General features: G+C 35.6%; 2 protein-coding genes across 7 annotated transcripts; both read right to left on the minus strand.

Moving 5' to 3' along the window:
• Window positions 1-387: 387 nt before the first annotated feature.
• LOC110942738 (peptide chain release factor APG3, chloroplastic) lies at window positions 388-8,050 on the minus strand. Its single transcript, XM_022184506.2, has 14 exons — window positions 7,862-8,050; window positions 7,709-7,765; window positions 6,125-6,205; window positions 5,943-6,000; window positions 5,760-5,863; window positions 5,207-5,258; window positions 5,049-5,098; window positions 4,893-4,958; window positions 4,658-4,822; window positions 2,704-2,776; window positions 1,977-2,167; window positions 1,450-1,497; window positions 759-842; window positions 388-655 (listed from the first exon to the last, which is right to left on the minus strand). The coding sequence occupies exons 1-14, from the start codon at window positions 8,018-8,020 to the stop codon at window positions 584-586; spliced, it is 1,260 nt and encodes a 419-aa protein (XP_022040198.1). The 5' UTR covers window positions 8,021-8,050; the 3' UTR covers window positions 388-583.
• A 1,599-nt stretch (window positions 8,051-9,649) lies between these two features.
• LOC110942720 lies at window positions 9,650-14,430 on the minus strand. 6 transcript variants are annotated; one of them, XR_004868051.1, is made up of 8 exons: window positions 14,079-14,415; window positions 13,950-14,006; window positions 12,901-13,010; window positions 11,484-11,579; window positions 11,309-11,389; window positions 11,080-11,219; window positions 10,833-10,980; window positions 9,650-9,912 (listed from the first exon to the last, which is right to left on the minus strand). XR_004868051.1 is itself a non-coding variant. In XM_035977916.1 (4 exons), exons 1-4 carry the CDS (start codon window positions 14,132-14,134, stop codon window positions 11,623-11,625), a joined length of 348 nt encoding a protein of 115 aa, XP_035833809.1. In that variant the 5' UTR covers window positions 14,135-14,430; the 3' UTR covers window positions 11,586-11,622. The 6 variants fall into 6 exon arrangements, 2 of the variants coding, with proteins under 2 accessions (XP_035833809.1, XP_035833806.1); XR_002594852.2 differs by having other exon boundaries at window positions 12,901-12,978; window positions 14,079-14,412; XR_004868048.1 differs by lacking the exon at window positions 9,650-9,912 and adding an exon at window positions 9,978-10,126 and having other exon boundaries at window positions 12,901-12,978; window positions 14,079-14,413.
• Between the last annotated feature and the right edge of the window lie 3,025 nt (window positions 14,431-17,455).

The following is a 17,455-nucleotide window of genomic DNA, read 5'->3' on the forward strand; positions in this document are numbered from 1 at the left end:
CCCAACGCCCCATCTTTTTACAAACGTTTAGCGCAACACAAATCAACCGTAGTTCAACGTCAGCGGAAAAACCGAACCAGATTAGCTGAACCAAATGTTCGATAATCTTTCTATCAGTAGTAGTTTGGTTTCTGTTTCATGTATTTATGTGAACAAAATACCGATTTAACGGAACAAACCAATTTAACCGAACAGAAAATGTCCACAATTAAAAAAATTCTGCTAACTCACCAACCGCCCTTTTAATCATAACTTATTTGACCAAAAGTTTAACAATTCAAGTGTTTGTTATGGTTTGGTTTATGATAACAAAGACGACCCACGCTCTACCTCTTGTAGAAATGAATAAACATTTTCCTGCGTGTTGGGTTTCAAATACAACATACATTCGACAACATCGCAACCAATGTTTAGCCTTTTTGTTATAATTCTGTATTAAAATATATAAAAGTATCAACATTGCATCAACTTCTAATATTACATGTGTGAAATACTGTTACGATAGACAAAACAACGAAATATACATACCCATCTACTTCATCGGCCTTGATTATCAACACAGCGACACTCGAAAAATTGGAAATTATCGGGCTGCAGTTCCTACCGAATCTGCAAGCTCTTCTAGTAACTCACGTTGCTCCATAGAAGCACAAGACTGCATAACAAAAAGCCAAATAAATGATAAGTAATTAAGTACAAGTAATATTCATAATAAAAATATAAAATTGGTGAAAAGAAGCTGGAAATTGGAATAGAACCTGAATGGCTGTCTCGATGTCACCATCAAGAAATGAAGTGAGCTCAAAGTTCATCTTTAATCTGTGATCGGTGACCCTATTGTCCTAATGAAGACATTACCATAGTAGAAACGATGTTATTTTAATAAGGGGAATTGGCCTGTAATAATCCCACCTCAGAATATTCTCCCCACCAGTCCCACCTTTCACTTATTTTTCCTACAATGGTCCCCCGTTAAAAAAACTTAACGGAGTTAAGTTTTTTTCCAAATTATAAACAGATTTTTTAGGGCTGTTGATCAGAACGATGATACGAGTCCATTGATGTAAAACTTACTTCGAAATGGTGCTCCAAGTGACTTGATTTTGGTTAATTGGAAAGTTAAACACCCGAATTGAAGTGCCATTTTCATCGTTTGGAGCACCATTTCGAGGCAAGTTTTACATCAATGGGCTCGTATCGTCGTTCTAATCAAAAGCCCTAAAAAATCTGTTTGTAATTTGGAAAAAAGCTTAACTCCATTAAGTTTTTTTAACGGGGGACCATTGTAGGAAAAATAGGTGAAAGGTGAGACTGGTGAGGGGAATATTCTGAGGTGGGATTATTAATGGCCAATAAGGTCTAAGTCGGATTATTACAGGCCAATTTCCCTTTTTAATAACAAGGGTATAGAGCCAATATACCAAATTTATAGGTACTAATAAATGATACCTTGTAATTGTATGTACGGATCTTTTCTGAACGAGAACCACTACCAACCTGCCATTAAACACACGTCGTTAATCTCACAGTTGTGTTTAAAATTTAAATGTTTAGAGTTAAATGCCATTTTAGTCCCTGTGGTTTGGTCTATTTTGCCAGTTTAGTCCAAAGGTTTCATTTTTCTCCTCTGGGTCCAAAAAAGTTTCACTGTTGCCAATTTAGTCCACTGGTTTAACTTCATCCATTATTTCTGTTAATGAGAAAGGCAATTCGGTCATTTTATATGGTTGAATTGCCCTTCTAGTTAACAAAATTACATATAAAATGACCGAATTGCCCTTCTCGTTAACAGAAAAAATGGATAAAGTTAACTCAGTGGACTAAAATGGCAATAGTGAAACCTTTTTAGACTTACAGGAGAAAAATGAAACCTTTGGACTAAACTGGCAAAATGGACCAAACCACAGGGACTAAAATGGCATTTAACTCAAATGTTTATAATGCAACTTACGGTGTAAGAGAATTAACTTACAAACCTGAGATTTTCTTTGATTTCTTTGAGACTCTTGTTGTTCCTTCAGTTTGATTTCATACAGTTTTGCTCGCAATAACTGAAGGGCACGCGTTTTATTTTTAAGTTGACTCCTTTCTTCTGTGCAAAAGATTCGGATTCCGGTTGGTTTGTGGAAAAGATCCACTGCTGTTTCCACCTTATTCACATTCTGACCTGCATATTAAAATACACACATACTTAATATATAGTATATTAGGGGATGGTTCAAATGAAAACCACTTTTATTGTGAAAACTCGAAAACTAACTAAAAAAAGCCTAAAAAACACACAAAAAAAAAATTTTTTTCAATTTTTTTTATAAAAATCGCTGGTTTTTATATATAAAAAAAAACTTTTTTTCAAAAAAAAAAAAAAAAAAAATTTGTGTAGTGCACATGTGTAGTACACATACACATGTGTAGTATTACACATGTGCACTACACAATTTTTTTTTTTTTTTTGAAAATTTTTTTTATATAAAAAAACCTGCGAAATTTGGTTTGCAAAAAAAAAAAAATAATAAAAAAAAAAAATTTTGTATGTTTTTTTGGCTTTTTTTAATTAGTTTTCGAGTTTTCACAATAACTAGTGGTTTTCATTTGAACCTTCCCCTAGTATATTATATACTTAAACAAATGAAATCAATAACATAGTTTGCGTTATTACTTATAAGGAATGAGACAGAAGAAATACGTGCTAAAGAGTAATACCTCCAGCACCACCGGATCTTGCAGTAGTAAGTTCAATGTCTTTCGGATCAATTACCACATCAACCTCTTCAGCCTGAAACAAATATGTTATCAAGTGTGAAAATGTAAATTATAAAAGATTTAAAATATTAATTAGGAGTGGCTAGTATTTTGGATAAGGTTAGGGAGGGGAGGTTTGAGATGGTTTGGCATGTTTGGAGGAGACAAGTGACGTCTACAGTTAGATCAGTAGAAACTCTCACTGTGGAGGGGAGGTGGAGTAGAGGCAGGCCGAAAATGACTAGGGAAGAGCGAGATTGAAAGGATTTGTTAGATTTACACCCCTCTGAGGCTAAGTAGTTAATGTGGTAAAATATCGGATATTGGTCAAGGACTGATATTTGAGATATCGGTTATCGTAGTGGGATATCGGTAATTTTAATATCATGCTAAATTTATATATATAGCAATTTAACACTAACAATTTAGTATGCTCTCCTACCATTAACAAATGAGCCTTTTGCAACTTGCAAAACACCAACAATTGTAGCAGGTAGGAACTGACTAAGACTTAAAATACTAACATTTAATAGTAACAACTAACAATTAAGACTTAAAACACTAACAGTAGCAATAAGAAGAAAGACGAATGGAAGAAATAAGAAGAAAGGTACTGATATCGGGAAAATCGGTGATATAACAATCAAATATTGGTCCAATATCGGTCAATATCGCCGATATTATCGGTACCGATATTCTAACGGTCTAACCGATGTTTTGCACCGATATCTCTTGCACCGATATCTCGGTAGAGGAGCGATAACTGATATATCACTGATATATTGGTGATATATTGGTGATATATTGGTGATATATTAGGATATTAACTACATAGCTCTGAGGACATGGTTGAGGATATGGGTTCGTGGAGATGCAAGATTAAGGTTAAGGACTTTTAGAAGGATGACACAGTTTTGTATTAGTTTCTCGTTTTAGGAGCTTAGTTTCTTTAGTCCATTTTGGTGGCCTAGGAATATTACAGCTGACATGTGTGTCTATTTGAAGTGTTATCGGTTCCTATTACATGTTTCCATCTTTTTCGGTAGCTTAATAAGAATATGTTTAGTACTATTTATGTAGTTATATGTATTTTCCCGTTTTTATGCTGACTCTTTTGCCTAGATAGGATTTTATGTGGTCATGTCTTTTTCTGGTTTTTATTTGACTCTTTTGCTTGGATATGATTGTGGAGTTGGGGGTTCTCACTGGAAGCAGTCTCTCTATCCCCCGTGATAGAGGTAAGGTTGGCCTACATCCCAACCTCCCCAGACCCTACCGATAGCTAGGCTATGAGTGGGATTATACTGGGTACGATCGAATGATTGATTGATTGTAATTGTATATGATACGCATTATTTGTAAAAAGATTTATAACATTGGACAGAAAGTGTTTGATTTGAATATGAAAAAAAGAGTTAAATGGCGTTTCGTCCCTGAGGTTTGGCCAGTTTTGCGACTTTTGTCCAAAGTTTTATTTTTCCGCATTTGGATCCAAAAGGTTTGAAATTTTGCCATTTCATCCAGCTTGTTACCTCCATCCATTTTTCTCCTTTAGGTCAGAAGTATTTCCGTCTTTTTTTGTTAACTCAAAGGGCAATTCGGTCTTTTTCACTTTATGTACAAGCATTTAGCATAATGTACAAGTGTTCAAAATACCCTTACTAAACAAAAAGGAAACAGAAACAAGTAGGTAATAGGACAAAAATACCCCTGGCGTAACAGAGAAAAATGGACGGAGTTAACGAGCCGGATGAAAATGGCAAGATTTCAAACCTTTTGGATCCAGATGCGGAAAAGCAAACCTTTGCACGAAAGTCGCAAACTGGCCAAACCTCATGGACGAAAATGACATTTTACTCGAAAAATAATAATAACTGTTTTACGTTGAAAGTTGCATAAGTGTCAAAGTAACTACCTCTGGCATGATGGCGACTGTGGCAGTTGAAGTGTGAATACGGCCTTGGGCTTCTGTTTGAGGAACACGTTGAACTCTATGGACACCCGATTCATATTTCAGTTTGCTATATACGCTAGCACCTTTAACTTCCATAACGTACGTCTTGTATCCTCCTCTTTCAGCCTTTAGAAAGAAAACGTATTAAACTTAGACATGTAAAGGCAAGAAATAAAAACAAACGTAATATGTATACCTCGGAGCTTGAAAGCGGTGAGTATCTCAACGAGTTTCGTTCACAGTACCTCTGGTACATACGAACCTAATGTAACACAACATACCTAAATGAATCAGTAAATCTGAAAATATCGGATTACAAAAATTTTAATAAAATAAAAAAAAATGTACCTACAAGGTCAGCAGCCCAAAGTCCAGCCTCTTCACCGCCTGTACCAGCCCTTACTGAAATATGACAATTAGATATATTATTGTATATTTGTATATGCCAAGTAAGTTTCGAATCGATGGAAATCAATCGATGTGTCATTAGGTTTCTAGCGGAGAACATACCTTCAAGCAAGATGTTTCTAGAATCCAAAGGATCACTCGGGATCAGCAACATCTATTAATAGAGACAAGGTATCAATATTAAAAGTTGACGATGAAGATTAAGAGTAAACTGCCATTTTGGTCCCTGTAGTTTGGTCAATTTTGCCACTTTAGTCCAAAACTCAAACTTTTTGCATCTGGGTCCCTGTGGTTTCAGTTTTATTGCCATTTTGGTCCAAAAATGAAATCAGGTCATATTTTGTCTTATAAAATCCTGTTATTTTGTCATTTTCCGCAGGGACAAAATGATCATTTCTTTTTTATAAATAAATACCATATTTTATAAGACAAATATGACCTGATTTGCCCCTGAGGAAAATGACAAAATTGCAGGATTTTATAAGACAAGTATGACCTGATTTCATTTTTGGACCAAAATGGCAATAAAACTGAAACCACAGGGACCCAGATGCAAAAGGTTTGAGTTTTGGACTAAAGTGGCAAAAGTAACCAAACCTCAAGGACCAAAATGGCAATTTACTCGAAGATTAATCTATATTTCAGAAAACTAAACCTTAAGCTTTTCTTCAAATACTAAAAGTTGGTCAGATAAAGATTCAATTTCGGAAGCTATCATCTCAGCCATTTCTTCATCGACGTCAGGATCTTTTGACAAAACTGAAACACAAACACAAGATATTATCATATTAGATAATCATCCAGCAAAAGAATTAAGATAGTGATTAGTGAACAAAACCTTTGGACTCTTCAAGTTGTTTCTCGCAATCCTTGAATCCTCTGTACGTTGCTACAACCTAGTAGTTCACGACATTGCAAATTTGATCATTTAAATGTTAGTTACTGAAACGCGAGCTACCTACGTCGTATGTATGATGTTCTTCACACGAAAGTGTAGAAGATCAGAGGGAATGACGTTACCTCATCAAGTTCAGACATAGATTGTGCCAGCTTTTGGTACTCACTAGGATTTGAAACTACATCCGGATCAGCTAACTTAACCTATGTCAAGATGATCAAGCAACATTCATATTATAACAACTTGTAGCAAATAGGACACTGGTCAGTGGTCACACTGCACCTACACTTATGTCTTTACTCTTTACTGAACTATTGCCTAACTAAAACTATTCATACCACATAATATTATCAAATAACTACGGATTATTATGTAGGACATCTTTTGTATTGCAAACAAAACCAATTACCACAATGCTACCATAGTTGTCAATAGCGACAAGCTACCTATACGCTACATAGCAATAGCAATGAAATAGCGCCCGCTATTTCATGCTTAGCGATAAAGTAGAGAAACAGAAAATTACATGTAGCAACAAATGAAAAACATATGAAAAAAATAAGTACGTCGCTACTTGTCGCTCTATACTATATAGCGACATACGGCCTATATGTTATGTAGCGCGCTATAGCCGCTGTTGACAACTATGAATGCTACACAGATATTTGAAAGCATTATCGGCTCTATTCTTAACTACTATATACCAATTAACAACTGCCCGTTCCAATAAGACCACCCGTAATGGGCGAGATTCCGGCGTGATTCTCCCCCAATAACGCCCGATTCCGCCGAGCCCCCACCCCCTAGGGCGTTTTCCGGCGTGATTTTACAAAAAAAAACTTCCCGGCGTGATTTCAAACACGCCAATTCCACCGAGCCCCCACCAATCAAATCTATCTTCTTTAGGTTTGACCAATACCTTTTTTTCGTTAGTTTTTTTATTTTATTTAATTGTTTAGACCACCCGTAGTGGGGCATTATTTTTTTAAAAAAAGCCAAAAAAACGCCCCATGCACCATTACATAGGGCATTATTGGGCAGTATTTTTGAAAAAAAATGGGCTTGGCGTGATTATAAAAACGCCTAAAAGGGATTGTGATGGGTTGACTGGGTTTTGACTGGCCAATGAGAAATTAGTTTGGTTTTTTTTTTTTTTTTTTTTTTTTTGTTTAATGATTGGAAGGGGCATTATTTGGGCATTATTCCCACTACGCCACTTTTGCAATAACGCCCCATGCTGACTGGACTGCCACGTGTCGGATAATGCCCCATGGTGGAGGCATTATTTTTCTTAACCACTACACATGGTCTTATACCCTTTTAACATAATGCCCACATCCCCACTACACCCATTTTAAAAAAAAGCCCAATGACGCCCCTTGCTGACTGTACTGCCACATGGCGGAAAACGCCCAAGGGTGGGGGCATTATTCACTCTTACCACTACGCATGGTCTAAGAACAAACTTATTAGAGATAAAACAAGCATTAATAACATAAAACTTTTTCAGAAATTCCAAAAAGCAACACTTTGAAATTCATTCAACACTATCATGAATACACCAATTCAATACTTTTGGTAAAACTTAGCCCTAATTTTACTACTTTTTCCACTACACACATTCTGTTACTCAAATTTCAAACAATATTTTGCTATCATACGATACATAAAACATTCACAAAATCAACAAACACAAACACAATTACCGATAACTCCTTCCAGGTTTTCTCAGCCGATTCAAGCTTCTTCAACAGATACGGCTCCTAATTCACAACAAAAACATCAAAATTAGCATCACAAACAACAACAGAAAGGCAGAAACCCTAGCGAACAGTTAATGGATAATAATTCGAACTTACCGCCATGCAAACGATTCGAGTATGAGGTTTTTGATTTCGTAAAGGGCGGACGAACAGGCATCGTTTCGGCAGGTTGAATCGAGGTGAAAACTGTGATGAGATTGAAGAAATGGTTTGTGTCAGTGTCATTTGAATGTTCATGGCTGATAGGAACACCATCAGTGTGCAGAGTTATCTTGTGAGCTAGTCTGAATGGATAATAGTGAGATTGTGGTCGGATCCGGGTCGGGTTAAACTTGGATTCGACCTCGGACTTGATAATGGATTAATGGGCTTCTACATGTTTTGCTTTTGCAAAACTTCCGTTTTGCTTCCTGTGGTTTGATCACTTTAACGGTTTTGCTCCAAACCTTTAAAAATAGCCATTTTACACCCTGATGTTTCAGTTTTTTTGCCAGTTTGCTCCCCGCCTCTAACTCCATCCAAATTGTTTGTTTTTCCATTTTGCTCCCCGCAGGGAGCAAATTGGCAACAAAACCAAAACATCAGGGAGTAAAATGGCTATTTTTAAAGGTTTGGGGCAAAACCGTTAAAGTGACCAAACCACAGGGAGCAAAACGGAAGTTTACTCTTTAATTTTTTTAGTTAACTTTCGTTTTGCTCCCTATAGTTTGGTCATTCCAACGATTTTGTTCCAATAGTTTAAAAATGGCCATTTTTCTCCCTGATCTTTTGAGTTTGTCGCCAGTTTTCTACCTGGCTCTAACTCAGTTAAAACGTTCAATTAAAAGTAGGGGTATTTCGGTAGTTTACTCCCTAGCTCTAACTCAATTAAAACGTTTAGTTAAAAGTCACAGTAGTCGTGGTCGGCAGGTGGTGGTGGATGGTTGTGGATGGTAGTGGCCGGTAGAAAGAGTGGTTGGAAAGATGGGGGATCAGAAAAGAATTACTTATATACTTGTAAATAAACAAGTTCTAGGTTTATTTAGGTGAAAAGACTTACATGCCCTTACTTTTATCTATAAAATTACCAAAATACCTTTCTAGTTAATGGATTTTTTGGATGGAGCTAGAGGCGAGGAGCAAAAATGACGATATGTTAGAAAAATCAGAGAGGAAAATGGCTATTTTTAAACTATTGGGGCAAAGCCGTTAAAATGACCAAATCACATGGAGCAAAATAGAAGTTAACTCTTTTTTTGGTAAATTGCCAAAAACGTCCCTGAGGTTTGGGTATGTTTGTCAATTTCATCAAAAACAACTTTTTGTACCATATTGCCCTTCATTTTGGGATTTTTTTTGTCATTTTCATTCAAACGTCTAACTTTTCTGTCAAAATCGTCCCTGAGATTTCGGATTTTTTGCTATTTTCATTCAAATATTTGACAGAAAAAATAAAGCAAATTAGACTTTTGGATGAAAATGACAAAAAAATCTCAAAAGTGAAGAACTATTTAGTACAAAAAAGTTGTTTTGGATAAACTGACAAATATACCCAAACCTTAGGGACGATTTTGACAATTTCTTCTTTTTTTAACTTCCAGCAAAACATTATCATACGAGTACACATATTGGCAAAAGACTACCTGTGGCTGCGATCGTAAACAACGCTGATGACTCAGTTTGTCACGAATCTAAAGGAAATTCATCAATCGAATGTTCATTGTAGTAACAATCTTTGATTGAGTCATGTGATAGCTATTGTAGATCTTGTAGATAGATGTCATTGCAAAATGTTAATATATATATATATACTAGTGGAAAACCCGCGCGTTGCGGCGGAGCCAACGATACGTGACGGAAAAAAGATACACATCAAGATTACCCGTTTAGTTTCACTATGGGATCTCAAGCCATCAAACAAAGTCCTTATCACCAATATGAGCCTAGTTGTAACAGATAACACCATAAAATGTTTGATTTCAAAGAAACTACATAATTGATTGGAACAATAAGCTAAGCGATAGTCTAAAATTTGAAATCATTCTGCCTTGATAAGGGCCTGAATAGTTGTATCACGAATCATCTAGCAAGCATCTGTACAAGACTACAAGCATCCTTTCTCGAGGCAAGTCTTGGATGCAGGCTGCTGAAATAGATTGCTGGTAGACCTGGATACAACGGAAATTTATAAAATATAAATCAATTATTAATCTATATTACATATTACAATACTGACCTAAGTATGCATACATTGTAAAAGACGCAACTCTAAAAGTCACCTTATTTGTCACAACACACTATTAATATTAATCAAGAATATGCCTAGTGGTGCCAAATCCATGGTAGCTCAGACCGTTGAGATGCCAGAGCATATAGTATATGCTAAGATGACAAATAACACACAATATCAGTATTAAAATAAGTAATTTCTGACCAAAATCTCCATTCTTCTTCTTCTTCAAACAAAGTTATGTGGTTTTCTTTTTAAAACTCGAAATTGGGCTGTGTTATCGACCGTATATAGTATGTATTTTCAACACCTTTAAACTACCAGTTTTCATATATATCTTTTACTGGGATTTAGTTCTTGTTTCATGCATGTGTTATTAGATAATCCACATATGCGAATAGTACTAAAATTACAAGAGAGTAACTATTGACTATAAAATAATGTCTAGCTTTTTTGAAGCTATGCGCTTGGCTCATTTGGAACATAAAAACGGTATAGTGATTACTTTGAATTTAAGTATGGAACATAAAAACTGTATAGTAATCACTTTGAATTTGAAACAATGAATAAAGTATACAGTAACTTCTTTATTCAGAATGGTTTATTTGTTTTATTAACAGTGGTAGACTGTATAATAATCAAACCAATACACCCCATAAATGATTATATTAATGTATGAATGTAAACAGCAACGTGAATTAAAATAAAAAGATGATTTGATATATGATTCAGCTTATAAAAAGATGATTATTTATCTTGTCCACGATCCGGGCCAAGTAACGAATATTAGCTAAAAGGAATTAAGTCAAACGTGTCAAACAAGTCAAAGTCGGCCAAAGATGCTTTTTATTTTCTTACCAATCACAGAGTAGAATAAACTGTTTTTGCCAATGCATCACGACTCAAGGCTGCCGCCGCTGGATCCAGTGGTTTTGTAATATTTCCGTCTGCTGGAGTTAAGATAACACGCTCACATAAAGATTGTTCAAGTGCTTTCGCATTACACCTGATAAGAAACATGTATAGCTGAGATTACTTTCATATTATATGTCATTAACGACTAATCAAATTGCATAATGACAGGTTGAGTTGATTAGATTCGGACATGAGTAGCGCGGCTGTTGTACGAAGATGACGGAGCGATTTTTCGTCTTCACTTTGGAAGAATCAAACTCCTTTCCTTTGATGAAGCCACCGTTTCGGAGATGAAGAATCGCAGCTAGCTACAACACGGAATATCGCATCCTACAAAAGTGCAAGCAAAAGATTATCTTTTAGACGTTGGTTATTTACCCAGATGGTAATTCAATACGTTTACTTTTGAGTGAGTTTACCTGCTCATCTTGGTTTATTCCCACAACATCCATAGCATTTAGTGTTTCCAAATACCCATCGTCTACTTCATAGCAATTAGACTGATTCAAATAATGAAATGTAAAAACCAGAGTCCACTCGAGACAATATTTTCAATAACCGAATTCACACGTATTTCCAAAAAAATGAAGTCACCTCGGGGGGTGCTGCACAGAGCATGTAAAAGTCTGATGAACTTCCTCTTCTACCAGCTTGCAGTCGCTTGCACATGCTTCTTAAAAATGTGTACCCCTGGTCAAATTACAATATTGTCCATTAGATTTCCTTTATATAGTTATAGCAGGGAATCCGCGCGTTGCGGCGGGGTTAACAATACGGGGTGAAAACATAGTTCAAACCTTAAAACGATAAAGAAAAATTGGTATTTAAGTTGTGTGTGTGTATATAACTCTCCTCCGGCACATACCAGAGTCATCCAAATCAAGAACAACCTTCAACCAGAAATACCAGAAATGTACTCATATGATTTCAAATGACAGATAATCTAAACTATATACATTCATTTATATGAGTAACTTAATTACATTACACTTAAACTGATCTTATACCCTTCATATTACACTTGAAATAAAACATGAAATGGTAGTATTGAAGTATGGATTTGGATTTTTGGTGAGGGTCGAAACATGCCAGGTTTGATGAGCACAAACAACGTTCTTTTTCTCCAAAATTATTTTTTTAAATATAACCAAGAAGTTAAATATATGATTATAATAACTATAATATTTCAGTTATTAAGAAGTCAAATATGATTATAAAAACTATAATATTTCAATAATAATCTAATTTATTTTTACTAAAACGATTTGGATGATTTATACATTAAAAATACACTTTCAAGTTTTAACCCGTTTGAAGCATTTAACAAGCCTGCTTTTAAGCAATGTTTTTTGACCCGATAAGACTGTCGGGTGTGGGTGTCGCCAAGGGCGTTGTTGGCCCTTTAATGCCGGGTACACCACCCCGGGTTGGCGTTTTGGTGGGCGTTGCCCAATTGGCGTGGCAATAGTGTTTGGCGTGGGGTGTTGGCCTGGGGTGACGTGTCTAGCAATGGTTGGCTGGGCGTTGATGACCGTTTGGCAATGGTTAAATTACGTGCCACATGGCATCCCAACGCCGGCCTGGCCACGCCCCTTCCACACCCCACTTTTTTGGGTATGGACTGATGGAGCCCACACCTGCCACATGTCGAGCAATGCCCCCAACCTAAGCCCCTCCACACCCCATAGTCTAAGTAGCAGGTCAAAATTGCCAACTTACCGACGATGACTTGCAGAAAGTATAACAAAAAATGGAACTATGAGAATTGATAACATTTGAAATTTAACCTTTGTCAATATTTCCAAAGCAATATTTAAAAGCTGTGTTATTGAAATATTTACTCTAATTGGCTAGATAAACATAACCTTTGTCAATATTTGCAAAGCAATATTTAAAAGTTGTGTTATTGAAATATTTAAATATTTACTCTAATTGGCTAGATAAACATAAGCATAAGAAAATAATGTTGAAATTAAGTAAACTATATCATGGAATACATCCAACATTATACCTGCAAGTAATCCCCAAATAGTTTAACTTGAGCGGTTTGTTTATCATCCCGAATTGTAATAAATTCCTCAAACATCGCCTAAAGAAAAACCGTGGTCATTAAACCATAATCTGCATCAGCCTCAAAGCTAATGTAGTTTAGCCAAAAAAAAAAAAAAAAACATTCCCAAAATGCAGCTAAAATATTACATATAATTGAATTTGGAACAACATCTACTTTGTTGCCAAAACAACCCCAAACCTACAACAAAAGTGCTGTCAAATAGGCCCAAACGTGCAGCTTTATTGCTACCTAAACATCCCTAATGTAACCAGTAATGGCCTCCCTTGCAGTTTTTTTAACCGAAACATAGCGGTCCCACAAATCAACACAATAGAAGCGGTTATCATAGTCCCAACTGAAATCCCATACCTCCATCCTCTAACCACATTATCTTGTATATTAACTAAATACATCACTGCAAAAAGGGACCCGACACTAATATAAAAGTAAAACCGATTGAAAAAGTAGACCATTGCCTTTTCCTACTTAGGGGTTAATATGGAATTGGTATGACCCAAAACCTGAAACGTTCGACTTTATACCGCCACGGCCACCACCTAATGCTATGGTGTAAAATGTAAAGTGCCCCATAAAGCATTGATAAACAATGTTTTTCTACACATCATAATAATGATAATCATCATTCAAATAATATGAAAGAACCTAGAGTCATCAAAGAAAATTTCTTTTGTACCCCCCTCAAGGCCAACTTTCACCGCTTGTTTTTTTATTAACAACAGCCTTTAAAACCTCAAGAACAACCATACTAAACAGGTCGACTTGATATACGGAAGCATTTCGCATTCACCTAATATCATTTAGTGTAATCTTAATGATATAAATTTACTTATCTTTAAATACAAAATTTTAATTCCAAAGAAAAGATACAAAAGTAATGAATAGAGACTTCAATCATAATTCACATAAGGAAACATAAGGAAAAATAGTATCAACATTTAGTCTCAAATTCACAGAATACCAAAACCAAAAGAGGACATAAATTGCACCTGAGATACACGGATTCCTGTTGCAACTCTGTGAAACTAAGCAACCGTGTGGAGGACCTGCTTCACAATTGACAAAGTTATAATCGACCGGAAGGAGTTTATTTATATAACAAAAGTCGAAATTCAAACCTGATTATAGGCAACTGAGGTCGCAAATGACCACTGAATTCAATCATGGGTTCCATCTTAAATAATTGTGGCTATGGAAACGTCTGGGCAGATTAAACTGGTGTGTTTATTTTCCCATTAAATCTTCAATTTGCTATTAAATCTTCAGTTTCATTCATAAAATCGATTGGGGCAATTCAAGAATTAAAGGGCAACGATTGAAGGGAACGATTGACTTCTGATGATAACGGATGGTTTGATGTAGAGAAAGAAGGGCAGAATAGGAAGAAAAATGTAAAATATTGGGTTTTATTTAAGACTTTTAGCCTGCCATCTTATAAAATTAGTGTTAAATTACTATTTTGTACATGGAAAATGCTTATATATAGTATATAGATATAGATATAGATAGATATAGTATATAGATAACTTATCAATAAAAGAGAAAAATATATAATAAATGATTTTATTGAACAACCATACAATATACAATTTTCCATTGACAATCTAAAATCAATTAATCAAATTAAAATAATTTAATAAAAGCTGCAATTTCCACTAGCTAATAAAAACCCCTCTTTACTTCCATCATAAAAAACCCCTCTTTATTCCATCGTCAACTTGCAAATCCAAGAATTCCAACAATTGGAACAATGGCACCAATTGATCTCACATTCATCTAAACAATAAGCAGGGCCGGCCATCTACGCAGTTCAAACTCGAAAAAACGTATTCTTAGGCTTTAACGAAATTGGGTATTGGGCTCACTAAAGGCCCAAACCTAATGCAAATGGGCTAATAACTAATCTAAACCATAAAAATAGTTTTGTAAATGGGCCTATGTTGGTGTTTGTATGGGTATACCCTATTAATTTATTTATTTTTACATATGCATATCGGAGTTTTTAAAAAAATAGTGTGCCCTTCGAACTATCGGGCCATGGCCGGTGGTCCTCCCCGCCCACCTTCAGGGCCGGCCATGACAATAACACACATCTTCCAACGTTACAATTTTCACACTTTCTTCGACGAGTGGAAACCATGGAACAAGCGCGTTTTAGCTACCCGCAAGGGTGGCGGCGGTGTAGCCACATGGATAGAGATACCCGAACAGGAGTACCCGAGAGTGCCTCGTCCACCGTAACTTATACTCTTTGTCGTCTTTTGTTTAATAACTTGGTTTTTTAAATATTTCGATATAAACACCATAAATTTTGAAGCATCTGGAAATCAGTGATTTGAGCTTCACACGTTTTGAGTATGTTAGATAAACAAGAAGTCGTGTCATTGTCCAAGAATGGCAACTTTTACACACCTCTTGGTGGTGTAAGCATCCAAGTCAATTACACATGTTTAAATACTTTTCTATCAACGAGGTAGTGGTGGAGTGGTTAGAGAAAAACTTAGTGTTCCTTGTGACCCAGTTCGACTCCCACTCTCCTCATTATTTTCTGCGGCATCCAGGTGAAGGGCGAATACGGGTGGCGCCGGTTCGTCTTGGATGGGAGCTGGCGAGGTTTTACCGATTATTCCATTGTTGTGCCTTCGGGCGGGTGGAGGTCGGGTTTCCGCGCATCTGGGAGAGCCAAGAGGCTAGCGGCGGTCGAGTAGTCGACCTTGGCCACAGCGTCCGGTGTCACGGTGGTTGACACGTCGTTCCATGCTCTGGGCCGGCCCTGCATATACTGATTTTCCGTGTTAGGTGAATTGTTTTATATGTATCTATCCGTCGTTAGTTTTGTCTTTATGCTTATAACACCGAAAGAATATGTTGATCATTTGTAATTAGCCTTTCCATCAATGTACTTATGATTACCGTTATCAGAAGAGATGTTAACTAATAATCTTAATTAGGTTTCTTCAATGTCTGAGATACTTGGGATCTTAATATGAGAAACACCAATTTTTCGCAAAGTAAAACTTTACTTCATGAGTATAAAGGTGAGAATCATGTAGTGAGATCTAAGGATTTAATATGGAACCTTTATCAACTAGTTTAATACCCGTCCGTTGGACGGCTTACGCTAACAGTGTAACAAACAAAGATAATGTATATTGAGGGTGTTCAGCAACGCTTTTCCTTTTCTTCTTTTCCATATCCTTTTTTGAAAAGGTTGCAACCATCTAACTTTTTCTTTTCTTCTTTGCAAACCACTAAACCTCGTTCTCAAAACACATTATCCAAAAACTATAAAAATGACCTATTAACTTTTAAGAGGTCAAAAACTTAAAAGGAGCTCAAAATAAGCAATCTCAAACACCCACATTAAGTGGACACAAATCTAAACAACATTATAAACAAAAGCACCATTTTTAACTTATAAAAGGAAAACGAACGTGAACAGTGTACAACCACACAACAATATAAAATAAAAATGACAGAGTGGCAAAACATGAAATGGTGTCATTTTAATAAGTTTAGTATATTCACTAATTACGATCTTGAAGTCACCAAAAACCAAGATGTGCCTTTCATGTTTTGGCCACTCTTTGTATTCGAAGTTTTCAATTTGGAAACGGCTTAATACAAACATGTTGCCAACCAAATTCATGTCATCGTAAAAGTGAATTAAAGATGCTGGGATGAATGTGGCTACTTTTTGTCTCTGAAAGATGAAGAGATTTTTAGTGATTTAAGTAAGAAATAAATTTTTATTTAAAAAGAAAGAAAAATGACACTTACGGCTTGATCGAGAAAGATAACCAATAATTTGTTTTCACCAGCGATAGACAAAACAAAGTCGACCCAAACGAATGTAACGGTATACCAAACTCCGTATTGTGTGAGAGATGAAAAATAGTCAACAATGGAATGCACATCCATTATCAATTAGACCTACAACTTTAATGTTATATGACAAAAAACAAAAATTGAATGTGTTGTTATAATTGTAGTAGTTGAAGATATTGATTTGAAAATTTATAACTTATACGAATTCAAAATAAGGTTAACATATTATTTTATTATAAAAACATAATTTAATCCCTTTAAGAATATTATATTTATTGTGCCTTTGGGATGCTATACATAATTCAAATTAAGGTCAATTTATTATTGGGTAAGTTGAAAGTCGGGAGTGGTACGGTAAAAATCATTGTTATTGGTCAATTGGTGAAAGTTAAGATTATTTAAATCCAATATCCCTATAATGTATATCAAAATTCTCAGTCAATGTCACATGTTTGTGTAATTTTATTTTATAAGTAGGCCTTCAAAATTATAGGATATTATTAATAGGTCTCTATAACCTTACTAAATTCTAATATATTTGATTTTACCCAACTCGTTTTGTTGGACTCGGTTTTACCCGACATGTACTTAACCCCGGTTTTACCCGACATGTACTTTACTAAATTCTAATATATTTGATTTTACCCAACTCGTTTTGTTGGCACAT

The sequence above is a fragment of the Helianthus annuus genome, chromosome 1 (genome assembly GCF_002127325.2).
Source record: "Helianthus annuus cultivar XRQ/B chromosome 1, HanXRQr2.0-SUNRISE, whole genome shotgun sequence".
Taxonomy (NCBI): Eukaryota; Viridiplantae; Streptophyta; class Magnoliopsida; order Asterales; family Asteraceae; genus Helianthus; species Helianthus annuus.

Coding starts and splice junctions, on each gene's coding strand:
- LOC110942738 (XM_022184506.2), bottom strand. CDS start 8,020: ATGGTGTTCCTATCAGCCATGAACATTCAAATGACACTGACACAAACC. Junction 4,823..4,892: donor CACCGCTTTCAAGCTCCGAG/GTATACATATTA, acceptor TTCTTTCTAAAG/GCTGAAAGAGGAGGATACAA. Junction 2,168..2,703: donor AAGATCCGGTGGTGCTGGAG/GTATTACTCTTT, acceptor TTTAATATGCAG/GTCAGAATGTGAATAAGGTG.
- LOC110942720 (XM_035977913.1), bottom strand. CDS start 14,134: ATGGAACCCATGATTGAATTCAGTGGTCATTTGCGACCTCAGTTGCCT. Junction 12,979..13,949: donor CAGGAATCCGTGTATCTCAG/GTGCAATTTATG, acceptor GTTTTTCTTTAG/GCGATGTTTGAGGAATTTAT. Junction 11,780..12,900: donor TATTTGGGGATTACTTGCAG/GTATAATGTTGG, acceptor TTCTGGTTGAAG/GTTGTTCTTGATTTGGATGA.